The 12,449-nt window shown below is 36.5% G+C and overlaps 1 protein-coding gene across 2 annotated transcripts; it reads left to right on the top strand.

Annotated features, from left to right (window-relative positions):
- The first annotated feature begins 318 nt into the window (after nt 1–318).
- LOC119784916 (FYVE, RhoGEF and PH domain-containing protein 4-like) lies at nt 319–12,394 on the top strand. 2 transcript variants are annotated; one of them, XM_038287206.1, is made up of 16 exons: nt 319–534; nt 3,082–3,207; nt 4,242–4,818; nt 4,887–5,310; nt 6,329–6,474; nt 6,639–6,795; nt 6,875–7,013; nt 8,541–8,599; nt 8,754–8,897; nt 8,990–9,162; nt 9,390–9,420; nt 9,491–9,571; nt 9,648–9,773; nt 9,856–9,999; nt 10,112–10,197; nt 12,048–12,394. In XM_038287206.1, the coding sequence occupies exons 1-16, from the start codon at nt 414–416 to the stop codon at nt 12,088–12,090; spliced, it is 2,577 nt and encodes an 858-aa protein (XP_038143134.1). In that variant the 5' UTR covers nt 319–413; the 3' UTR covers nt 12,091–12,394. The 2 variants fall into 2 exon arrangements, with proteins under 2 accessions (XP_038143134.1, XP_038143133.1); XM_038287205.1 differs by having other exon boundaries at nt 320–534; nt 10,112–10,252.
- Nucleotides 12,395–12,449: the final 55 nt, after the last annotated feature.

Genomic DNA, 12,449 nt, shown 5'->3' with positions numbered 1-12,449 from the left:
TCTTAATCAATTTAGTATTGCTAGAGCCCAGCATTATATATTTGATAAAGTAGAAATATTATAAGGATAATTCTATGAGAATAATGAGATTAATGTCAGAATTATTCCCAGAATAAATTGAGAATACAGTCAGAATTTAATACCTTTTTTTTTTTTTTTTTGAGTTGCCATTTTTTTATTTGACCCGAATCCTTTTCCGTAGGAATCAAATAAAGGGGTGTGTTCGTTTAGGATGGGGGCGGGGCTTAACAACAGCTGGTTGCGGTGATTGAGCGCTGGTGTGGCAACAGACTGGGCAGCATCTCTGCAGACTGACAGATAGCCACCAACTTTGTAGAGTTTTTTTTCTCTCTTTCTTAAGTAAATAATTAATTACAGATTAAAGAAAATAAAAAAGTAGAGCTTCGTTTTTAATGATGTTTGACTTGAAAAAAAGAAATAGTTTGACCTTGAGAGTCAACCGTGAGGTGGAGGAGTTCAGGCGCGTGGCGGTCCGACGGAGAGACAGAGCGACAGGTGACGGCCTTGTCCCAGGTGAGGAAGCCAACTTTCACCCAGGCTTTCTTTAAACACCACTTTCTGTCTCCTATATAATGTTTATATATTATGCATCTCCCTGACAGTGAACAAAAAATTAAATTTGGCACATTAACTGGGATTATATCATTTATTTTATTTATTTTGCGCTGCAGCGTTGGGTCGAAAATTTATGACAAAGATTATTATGCATATTAAAAATACATAAAATGTCCTTTTGCATCAACTAATGCACACTAATGGAAACAGGAAAGGCGACTCCAATAGCTTAGCAGAAACAAACTGTATCAAATTGGTGTTGGTAACATATAAAGCCTTTTTTTTTCTTTATATATATATATATATATATATATATATATATATATATATATTACTTGGATGCAATTCAAATGCACATTCCAGGATTAAAAATAATAAACTCTTAGCCTAAAAGTACTAAAAGGTGACCAGGGAATATAGCACTAATTGTGTGTGATTATACTAGGCACACTTGGTGACTTTGTTAGATTAAGGCTTTATTTAACATGCCATGAACGAGCTTGGACTTTGCCTTTATGTCTTAACATAAACTACTTCTTTAGTCCTTTCAGAAGCACATTACCATACAAAGAGGTTAGTGTTCTCAGTGTGTGATTTAAAGGATGGAGGATCCAACAGTGCAACCCATACTGAGACCAATATGAGGGAACTGTTCTCTGGCTGGCTGGTTTCTTTGAAAAACTATGAAATGTTACTAGTTTATGAACAAAACATCATCTTTTTTAGAACCTGATACAGTGAATCTGATTATGATTTTTTTTTTGACAGAAACTGTGTTAAAAATATCCAGAGGATAGAAGCAGTTCGGCTTTATGACAACCTATATTTGTGATTTTTTTTTATTTTAAGCTCAGTTTTTGTTCTCCTTTTAAACTTCGTTTTGATGACTTTGCCTAATGTGCATGAACAAATTCAAGGTTTAATTAAAGAGGAAAGTTGTGGCGATTTTGATTTCGTATAATTTCTGGCTGCAGAATTACAAAAAAAAAAAACACGTCTCAAAGATGATTTAATCAATTATTACATCCTAGTTATTTGTATTAGCCTGCTTAAGGATAAAAAAAGTTTTTTAAGTCAAAATTAAATTGTTGATGAAAGTATTAAAATCTGTGCATGATAGCAGATTTTATGTGATTGTAAATGTTATATATATATATATATATATATATATATATATATATATATATATATATATATATATATAAATAAAATGTTCAAAGGGGGACAGCACTGCCCACAGAATGAAATACTTTATGAAATACTTCAAATATATTTATTTTCATTATGTTGGGAAGGCTAAATATGTGTTCTGCTATTGCGATTAAACCAGATAAAAGGACTAATAAACACACATATTATTAATCTTCACTCTCCTGATAAAGAGGTGTTAACCCCTGACCAGAGCTGTATCTCCTTAAATGCTACAAAACTCTTTGATTGTAATTACAATCCTATTTTATATATATTTGGATTGAAAGCTCCATTTTAAATGGATAGAAATGCTTAACATTTGTTTGAACTACGTAAGTCAATTTAGCAATCTTCCTATCCTAAGTGTGTAACTGCCTCTTTGTGTTGTTGGGATGAAGACACTGTCAATTTTTGTAAGTCTGGTAAAAGGTTTGATGATGAAAGCATTAAGCAGAAGTGAGAAAACAGACGTTTTTCCATGAAGAAAGCAGCAGACTTTAGCCCTCTCTTCACATGACCAGCAAATCAGCCTCACATAAGCACAGATAGCTCAGCTTTCCAACAGAACAAGGGATAATCTGGCTCAAACTTGGATGTAAATGCAGGTAGGGAATATGTTGGCCATGCACTATAAAAGTAAAAAGCTTGTTTAGTTCTGCTTAAACCCTTTCTTCCTTTAATCTTAGTAGATATGTTTGTTTGACTTAGTCTTCCTAGATAAATAGTTTAGATTGCATTTTCTCCAGCTTTCATTTGTAGCAGATTAACTTTCTGACATGTAGAGACATATTCTTCAGAGCTGGTATACCTGAATTACCCTGATCACCTTAATAAGGGATTTAATGCTTAATCTTCCTTGTAAAAGCAAGGCACAGATTAGTGATAGTTTAAAGTGCAAAATGCAAGTTTGATTTAAAAAAAAAAGACTAATCCAGCAGCATGATTTTATGTTGGTTTGCTACTTTAGATCAGTAATGTTTTGAGTTTTAACCATAAAGAGACACCAGCAGGCATACGGATGGTTTATTTTGGGAATTAACACTTAAAACTGCAGTGTTGCAACTGTTTTTTGAGTTGGACAGCAAAACTCAATCATCAGCAGCTTTTTTGAAGTGAATAATTCTTCTAATTTCACTCTTTCTGTTGGGTATGAATATTAATCTAACTAAAACATAAATTGATTTGGCTAAACGTTTGATTTTAGTAACTCACTTCACTTTTTGTAACATAATTAACAGTTATCAAGTAACCCATACCCAAATAAGTGTATTTTACATCAAATGTATTGGGAGCTAATATAATTTCTTTGTACAGATGTGGACAGTGGAGTGTGTGGCTCATACAGCTGTGGCCGTGCTTGTGACAGGTTTTCTGGAACAGAACCATGTTCTGAACTTCAAACTAAGGAGGATTGTGAAAACAGGCCATTAAAGTCTCACGGTAAGCTGAGAAGGAGAAGCTATTTGTCTCTTTTTCTCGGTTATAGTTCTATTTTCCACAACTTGCCTGAGATAATTGTTTATGCTGCAGTAGAGATAGAGAGAGAGAGCGCAAAGCTTTATGCAGATGACAAGAAGTTATAGCAGATTCTTACCCTATATGGTTGAAAATGCTGGCTGCCTATAGTTAATCTTAAATTTATTTCAAGCTCTACAATCTTGAGGAAATGCAGACAAAGATTGCTGCTTTGGTAATGCTGCCAACCTTAAAGGTACATAGTAACTTACTCTGGTTGCATGCAAAGCTTTTTATGGCAACTGAAGGCGTCCGGCTGGTGCAATATTTGTTATTTCTGCTTATATTTAACTTGAGTGCATCATATGACCACCATTAGGGTTACTGTGTGTGCGTACACAGAGGCCAGACAGTGGGGAGCTCAGAGGACATTTTGGGAGAAAAAAAAAAAAGAAAGTTTTGAGTCCAAAATATAAAACTCGAGTTTAGCTGGGAAAATAGTCTGAATGTTGGAGTATGCTAAAGCTTGAGCTAAAGATCAGGAATCCTTCTGTTGTCTCTGTTAAGTTAATATACATGCGAGTTCATGTCCCTGCTAATATTACTAATGCTAATAGCAATGCTTTTATGCCCTATCCTCCAAACTGTTGGTTTTCTACCCATTGCACCTGTAGCTGAAGTTCTATTTAGTCTCAAAAAGAGGGAAAAAAAACCATCATGACATGACATACAGTAACTGAAATCCACAGATGAATTGATTTTAGTGAATCCTCATGAAAAGAAGGCTAGATAGTAAAACAGCTTATGTCTTTGTGTGGTGCATCCTGCAGAGAAGTAAGATATGGCTAAAAAATTTAACGTTTATTGATCTCACAATGGAAAAATTAACTCTGTATTTAAAATGGACATCAGCAGGTCATATATTTATACAACTCTTAAAGATATATATATATTTTTTTTTTTGTGTGTGAAAATGCATGGCTAATAACATTTCCCAACCAAAACGATAATCTTTACAGGGGCTCCTAAACCAGCTAACCTAAGGAGGTCGCAGAAGATCGTACAAGATCAAGCTTCCAATTCTACCTCAGGATCTGTAAAATCACAACAAGTGAAAAGAAAAACCCAAGAGCAGACTTCCAACAGAGATTGTGGAGTCTGTACTTCTTGCGTTAGCATACAGTATTGCAAGGGGTCTCCCAGTCCCATAAAAGGTGGAGGAAGCAATGTTTTGAACGCAGTGTCGGCGGCGCACCTCAGCCCAGGCAGTCAGACTCCAGGGTTCCCAAACCTATCAAGCAGTTTGGTTTTAAGATCCCCAAGTCCTGGCAAAAGAAGCATTGAGGGCTGCAGTCCACTGAGAGAGGGAGGCCATAGCCCTGCTAAGCTGTCCCCAAGAAGCCTTAGTCCGCTCATGGGAAAACTGCGCACTCCAAGCCCAGTGCAGAAGAAGATGGGCAGCTATTCCCCTGCCAGGAGCTCCAAGTCATGGTTGGGTCTGCACAGAATCTCAAGCGAGAAGCTGGAAAGACGAGAGAAGAAAGCAGAGAAGTCTTTAAGCGTCCCTGATCTAATAATCTACGTGGATGAAAGCAGGTAGGAGTTTTTGCTCATATATTTGTTCTTTTGTGCAAGAAAACAATTTAATATGTATTTCTATGCAGGATCCCTGTTGAGAAAGCTGTTAGCTCTTCGGTAAAAACGCTGCAATCAGCTAACTGTAACGGCCCCGGCGTCACCAACTATAAACTAAATGCCACAGAGAATGGCACAGAACCTTCCCCTGGTAGGCAGCAATGTGTGGAACAGAAGCAAGAAGATCTAATGGAAGCCATGATGGATGAGGGCAAGGCACTCAGACCACGAGGTAGTAGGTATTCCTGTGAGTGGAATAAAGCAACCACAAGAGTGGAAGGAGTTCAACTGGTTTCAAAAGCTGAAAATGAAGAAGATCAAGAGAGAATGAATGAAAGTGGAGGAAGTGAGCCAAAAAATGAAGAGGACAAAGAACAGAAATTGTACAGCATAGCTAATGAACTCCTGCAGACAGAGAGGACATATGTGGCTCGTCTCCACCTTCTTGACCAGGTAAGTGTAGCTCAGAAAGCTGATGCATGTTTAAAAGTTTAAAAATTAGAAGAATATGTTTCCTGTATGGAGTATTTGTTGTAGACCTTTTTAGAAATGTGACTCATGTATGTGTTGTCACATATTGATGACACAGAAATAGAACTGAGTGAGCACTTTTCCTACAAAAATTATGAATTTAAAGTAAACAACAGATGGAAGTAGGGCAGAGGGTAAACAGACAGAACACTGCAACTGCAGTGGCGAAGGGAAAAGTATTTAACACTTTTTAACTGTGCTGATCTGTTGGGTGTCCTTGCTCATCCAAAGGTCCCTTTCCTTACTGGTTGGATCTGCACAAAAATCGTAACTTTTATGAAGTCAGTGTGCATTCTTGACTATCACTTGTCTCATCTTGGTGGAGGCTGTCCTACATTGACGTCAAAGTCCAGGATTGATCCGGCTGTATTCCTAGCGATCTTATGCTCACTTCTTTTTCTTGCAGATTCCTCTATTTTTTTCCCTTCCATTTTGTAAAGAAATATAACCATGAACTGTTAACTTTAACACGATCAAGAATGGAAGTTGTAGCCATTAAGACATCTTAAATAAACCTCATATTTTTAGTAGGTTTGTCGGTGTATCTGTGGTATTTTGATTAGGGCTGAAACAATTAATTGGATTAATTGATTATGGAAATAACAGGGTATTATTAACTGGAGTATAGAGGCTCTAAAATATTCCTTTAGCTGACAGAGCAACCCACTTGGAGTGGTATTTATAGCAAAATAAAAAAAAAATCATCTAGGTCATCTTTGTTAGAAAAAATAATGTTTTACTCTGTCAGTATGCTCCATCTAGAATTCCTCAAGTGGAAAATATTTAGTTTCACCTGGTTTAATTTAGTAAAAATTCTTTAAGGAGCCTATCTCATTATTAATTGATGAATCGAAAAAATAATCCACAGATTAATCGATTTGCTAAATAATCTTTATTAGCAGCCCTCGTTGTGATTGAGGCTTCCTGACTGTCTCTGCAGGTGTTCTGTTTACGTCTTACAGAAGAAGCTGATCGTGGCTCATTTCCTCCTGAGGTCGTAAAAAACATTTTCTCCAACGTATCGTCAATCTACTCCTTCCACAGCCAGTTTCTTCTGCCTGATCTGGAAAACTGCATCATGCACTGGTGAGTCTAGGTTGGGATTATCTTGTGAACTCTTTCAGAATTCTCCTTCTGAATTAAAAATCTCCAAGATGATCCAGACATTTGAAGGCTAAGCAAAAACAGAAAATATATTCATTAAATTGCTGCAAATTTAAACAAGTTTTTTTTATTGCCTTTAAATAAAGGAATGAAAGCCCTGGTCTGGGTAAAGCTCTTCTTCAGCATGCGCCTTTCCTGAGGATGTATGCCGACTACATCAGGAACTTTGACCGAGCCATAGAGCTGGTCAGGACCTGGACCGAACGCTCCTCTGCCTTCAGAAACATCATCCATGACATACAGGTAAGAAACGCTCATCAGAGGACTCCTCATTTTTTCCTCCTCTAGATCTGATCAAAGGTGCCATGTTTGTGCTTTTAAGAGTCAGGAAATGTGTGGCAACCTGACCCTGCAGCACCACATGCTGGAACCAGTGCAGAGGGTTCCACGTTACGAGCTGCTACTGAAGGATTACCTGAAGAAGCTTCCTGAAGATAGCCCAGATTATGAGCTGGCTAACAGTAAGTGATTCTACACCAAACCACATGATCAAAAGCTGATTTAAATAATTAGGTGCAGAGGAGACTGCTGTTATTAGGACCCCTAATGATGTAGTATACGCAGTTTTTAGTGAGGAAACTATTCCAGTTTTAATCTGTGGAGACCCTGATGAAGTAAAGAGCGGCACATGATTCTTTATCAAGAAACGTACAGTTTTCTTCTAAACTGATATTTCTAAACTTTTTATACTCTGTTCTACTTGGTGAATCCAATAACCTCCATTTCCCACATGGTTTAGATTTTCATTGTCCTTGTTACCATGTACCAGTAACTGATGTTGTTTTTCATTAACCATTAAATTGCACGAATTGTAATTATAGAAATACATTTGCTAGATGGAAACACTGCAATTTTAAAAAAGGTCATGTTTACTCTTCAATTAGGTGTTTTTTTTGCCATGGAAACAGTTTTTTTGCATCACACAAGTCATTTGATCAGCAGCTGGACTTGAAGACATGAAGTAGTTGAAGGATGATGGCGCCCTCTAGGGCTGAAATATGAAAAGATCTCATGTCTTTACATCTGCTGCTGCCATGTTTTTTATCATGTGAATGAACATAATCTCGAGCAATTTTGAATTTTATTTGTTATCTAATGGAAATACCACAATTGCAAAACGTTGTATTTTTAAATTTAGCAAAATATTGACATAGTTTTGCAGAAGTAGCGGCTGCTGCTCTCTGAAACAGAGGAAGCTCAATGGTGTTAGTGAAATCCAAACGTCACGTATTGCATTAACAAATGTTGAAACACATAAAACACATCACTACAAGGGGTGGAATAGCTGTTGTGAAGTGCTCTGAAATAATAAACTACAGAAAGTATGACAAGAGTTCAGCACAAGAGTGAATTATCACTTTCCCTTGATTCATGAGGAAAATCTCCTCACTGTCTGGCCACTGTCGGTCAAAAATCCTCAGCTATGTTTACCAATCAGCATCTAGCAGCCAGCTTCAAGACCCGCCCCTGCTCCATAGACCCTCTAAGAGGTTTAGCCTTACTGGAAGTGACGTATTTATCCAATCAGGGCTCTACTTTCTCACTGCTTACCTAGATAGACTGAGGCTCAAACCTACGGTTAAATATGGTGAGGAATAAAATTAAATATTTTTATTTTTTTCATTATTTCAAATGGGTAAAACAACAAACAAAAAAAACAAAAATTATCCTAAGTGACTGTTTTAAATGGTTTATGTCATGATTGTCTGACCAAGCAAAGCAATTTCATACGACGGTGATATCATGAGTCAATACATGTGGCCCTATTGGTTTTATAAAGCATAAATCCTTAATATTGAATATCGTTTTCTCACTGCATAAATTACAGAAAATCGCTAACAAGGGATATTGTTAATTTTTTTTTTCACATAATCAGTCCTTTAATATGGAAGATCATGTTGAAACTATACCATGTTTTTATAGCGTGTTTTCCTCAAAACAGCCAAAATTCACAGTGTTTAAGATTCTTGTTTTAATTTTTCCCACAGAATCATTGGAGGCTATTTCCATGGCAGCCACTCACTCAAACAGCGCCATCCAAAAAGCCGTATGTTCCCACCAAACTTTACACTAATATCTGTGCTGAAATTTCTTTTTAATCATCCACTATCTCAACATTTTTTGGGGGGGGCTCCTTATTATATTTAGTAACAATTTTGATTTTTATGCAGATAGTTCAGTTTGTCGTTATGTGAATGTAGGAGAACCTGAAACGACTCCTGGAGATTTATGAGATGGTTGGAGAGGAGGAAGTGGTCAACCCAACTAACGAGTTTCTCAAAGAAGGCCGGCTGCTTAAACTGGCTGCCAGGAACACATCAGCCATGGAAAGACAACTGTTTTTGGTCAGTTAATAGAGGTGCATGTGCAGAAAGAAAGGCTTTCAAGATGCTAAAAAATGCTGAAATTGGTGTTTTGCATAAACTTTCCATCCTAGTTCAACAACTTTGTGCTGTGCTGCTCTGCAAAGTTCAGCCTTGTTGGGCAGAGATTTACGGTCCGCTGCAGGATCGGAGTAGACGGCATGCAAGCGCAACAGACAACCAATGAAGACCACCCATACACTTTCCAGGTCTCTGGTAAAGAGAAAACTCTGGAGCTACAGGCCAGGTAGGTTCACAGCATGCTGAGGTTTCAGATTTATGCTTCTGAACTAATTTTAGGGGACAGTCGTGCAGAAGGTTTTTGTGCAGACCTTGCATCCTTTGCATGCAGTAAAATGTGAAAGTCATTGCCGTATATGTCTACTTAATGTTCTGTCACGTGAGCAGTTTAGTGCAAACATTGCACCCTGCATTAAGCACTAAAAGTAATCCGTATTTTTCTTGTCTTTGCAGCTCTGAGCAGGAGCGAGACGAGTGGATAAGGGTATGCATTTAGTTGCAGTATTTAAACTGCTTCAGAAAGGCTTTTCTACTGATTAGTTCTTTATCTGCAGGTGATTCAGGAGGCCGTTGATGTGTTTGAGAAGAAAAATGAAAGCTTTAAAATCGCTTCTAAGGAGCTCAATGCAGAGCCTGTACGTTGATTCATAAGGTTGCATTGACAAAGGAATCATCATGTGATTAACACCATGATGCACATTTGCTTTACAGCTTAAGGAACTTGGTAGACGAGCCCCTCGCTGGATCAGAGACAATGAGGTGACCCTGTGTATGACATGTCAGGAGCCTTTCAACGCCCTAACCAGGAGAAGGCATCACTGTCGAGCTTGTGGCTATGTGAGGAAGCTAATGCTTTATACTGTAAGAACCTGAACACAGCATGGTTATTTCACAGGTTATGGTCCCTGTTCTCCTTCAGGTGGTGTGTTGGAAGTGTTCAGACAACAAAGTGGCTTTAGAGTACGATGGAAACAGGCTGAACAAAGTGTGTAAAGCTTGTTACTCCATCCTGGCCGGACAGAGAACTGAGAGAATGGACCGAAAAAAGAGAAGAATGGTGGAGGTAGGATTCATACTTCTACTAAATACTTCCACAGTCCTTCTCTCTGGGCTGTTAACAGAAAACCTTCCCATATTCTAATCTAAGCGTTGTCTTGTTTTGGGTTTCATCCCAGTCTGAGGTCTATCCAGGCTCTCAGGACAGTGTTTTGAGTGGGTTCCTGCAGTACGGGGACAGCTCAATGATTTGGCGACAAGCATGGTGCGTTCTCACCAGGACCGATCCTCCGTTTTTCCACATTTATAATAACCCAGAGGTAATGATAAATCAGTTATCTATTTTATACATTTTATTTTATATAACTTTCTTTAGTTTTGTGTTACTTTTAATATGTTGCAGTTAAGTTTTCCTCATTGTGGTAAAATCTTGATTTTAGAGATAATGCTAACATTTCAGAACTTGGTTACAATTATTCTGTAATTGAGTCTAAAAATCTGGAGAACATTTTTATTTTTATTTTCTACTAAATCTTTTAGAACTGCTGCAAAGTGACATCTTGGAATCATTAGGTTTATCTGCAATTACAACCTATTCACATACCAACTGGTTTGGAGTGGTGGGATTAAAAAAAGCCTTTTTTTTTTCTGCTTTACCTGAACCTTTGAACCTTACTTGGATTAGAGTCTTAGTCAACAAACCCATCGCTGTGAAACTAAAGGACAAAGATGAGTAAAACCTCTTGAGTCACAGGATCTGTGATGAATGTGGCTTTTTTTTTCTTTTTCAAAGGCTCCAGTAACCGCTTATATTCAGGATGAGTTAACAAATATGTGGTTAACTGGTGAATGCAGATTTCTTTCATCTTAATCTCAGTTTCCAGATCTTGTGATTTGGACTGAAACAATTAATCTGATTAATCCATTATTGAAATAACCTTCAACTAATTTAGTAATTGATTAATCATTAACTGGAGTATAGAGACTGTAAAATATGCCTTTAGCTGACAGAGCAACCCACTTAAAGCAGTAATTATACCAAAATTGTAAAATATTTACCTTGTTTACCTTTACCTTGTTTAATTAAGTACAAAATCTTTTTTTAAGAAACCTTTGGTTATCAGATTATTAATCAATCAATCAAAAAATAATCAACATGTTAATTGATTTGCAAAATAATCGTACGTTGCAGCCCTACTTGAGGTGATAAAAATCTGAAAAGACCTAGAATGATTTTGCACAGAGATGTCAGACAAAGAAGCAAGTATTTGTTGCTAAAAAAAACAATCATATAATTGTTGATTATATTTAACCATTTAATTCTCAGCATTTCTTTTTCTTTAAATTAATTAAAATACGCAAAATTATGTCACTTCAGAATAAGAGGTTTTTATTTTAAAGCTTTTAGATTAAGGAACCTAACTTTGGCTTTAATTTATTGCTACATGTATTGAACAGTTATCTTTGACATTTTAGGGGTTTGACTATATCCTATTTGCTAAAAACAAAAATAAAAAGATCTTTGATCTGACATCAGTCACTATAGAGTACCCAACAAAGGATAGGTTTTAGGAAACATTTTATATGTTTTATTCAAGCACAGTCATAATTTCCCATCGAAATCAGTTTTTAAGTTGTTTTTTTTGCCACTACAATAAGACCTCTCACCACTGTTATAAATTAAGATGTTTCTGGTAATAAACTCAGTAATTTTTTAGCTCCTTTTTTTTTTTTTTTTTTTTTTAAATGTCCCTTTTCACTGCAAAAACAATCTAGAAATAATTTAAAAAAATTCATTCGATTTATTTACCCTTAATTTGAGTAGATAAATAAAATGATTTGCCAATGAAATTAGTATTTTTACTCTTAAAATAAGATTGTTTTCACTTGAAATAAGGCAATTAACTTTAAATGTAAATTGTCTTGTTTCATTCAATTAAAGAAAAAAAATGATTATTTAGATAGATTTTTTGCAGTGTTCATTTTCAGATTATCTGTTTGCTTTGGGTTTTAACAAACATTACAAATGTTGTCAAATGAAGATGTTTTCTTTTAGAGGATTTTCCTTCTTTGTCAGCAACATTTTCTTTTCTTTTTTTTCCCCCTAATATCCAGGATGAAAAGCCCCTGCTTGCTTTGCCACTACTCAGCTGTGTGATAGAGGAGCTGCAGGGTCAGAACAATTTCTGCCTCAAACAGTCCAAAACCAACTACATCTTCTCGTGTGACGACCCGGACGTGAAACAGAACTGGTTGACTGTACTTAAACTTGCTGTGATGAGAAGTTTGTGATCCATAATCTCTGGGAAAATGATCTAACGAGCAACATGTACCTGAACAGATAAAGGAATATTTGAAATGAGAGCAAGAGGAGTGTTTTTATTAAAAGTGGTTGTGTACTTTATTTTCTGACAATGATTGAGAGTTAAAAATAAATAAAGGAAAAGGTGTTTTTAACATGAGTCAGACTATCCCTTAACTACAGAGATGTTTGCTTCTGCTTTTGTACAAGTCGTT

This window comes from Cyprinodon tularosa, unplaced genomic scaffold (genome assembly GCF_016077235.1).
Source record: "Cyprinodon tularosa strain WSP-4 unplaced genomic scaffold, ASM1607723v1 ctg237, whole genome shotgun sequence".
Lineage (NCBI taxonomy): Eukaryota > Metazoa > Chordata > Actinopteri > Cyprinodontiformes > Cyprinodontidae > Cyprinodon > Cyprinodon tularosa.
This window is presented reverse-complemented; position numbering and strand designations above follow the sequence as displayed.

Coding starts and splice junctions, on each gene's coding strand:
- LOC119784916 (XM_038287205.1), top strand. CDS start 414: ATGATGTTTGACTTGAAAAAAAGAAATAGTTTGACCTTGAGAGTCAAC. Junction 3,208..4,241: donor CAGGCCATTAAAGTCTCACG/GTAAGCTGAGAA, acceptor TAATCTTTACAG/GGGCTCCTAAACCAGCTAAC. Junction 4,819..4,886: donor ATCTACGTGGATGAAAGCAG/GTAGGAGTTTTT, acceptor ATTTCTATGCAG/GATCCCTGTTGAGAAAGCTG.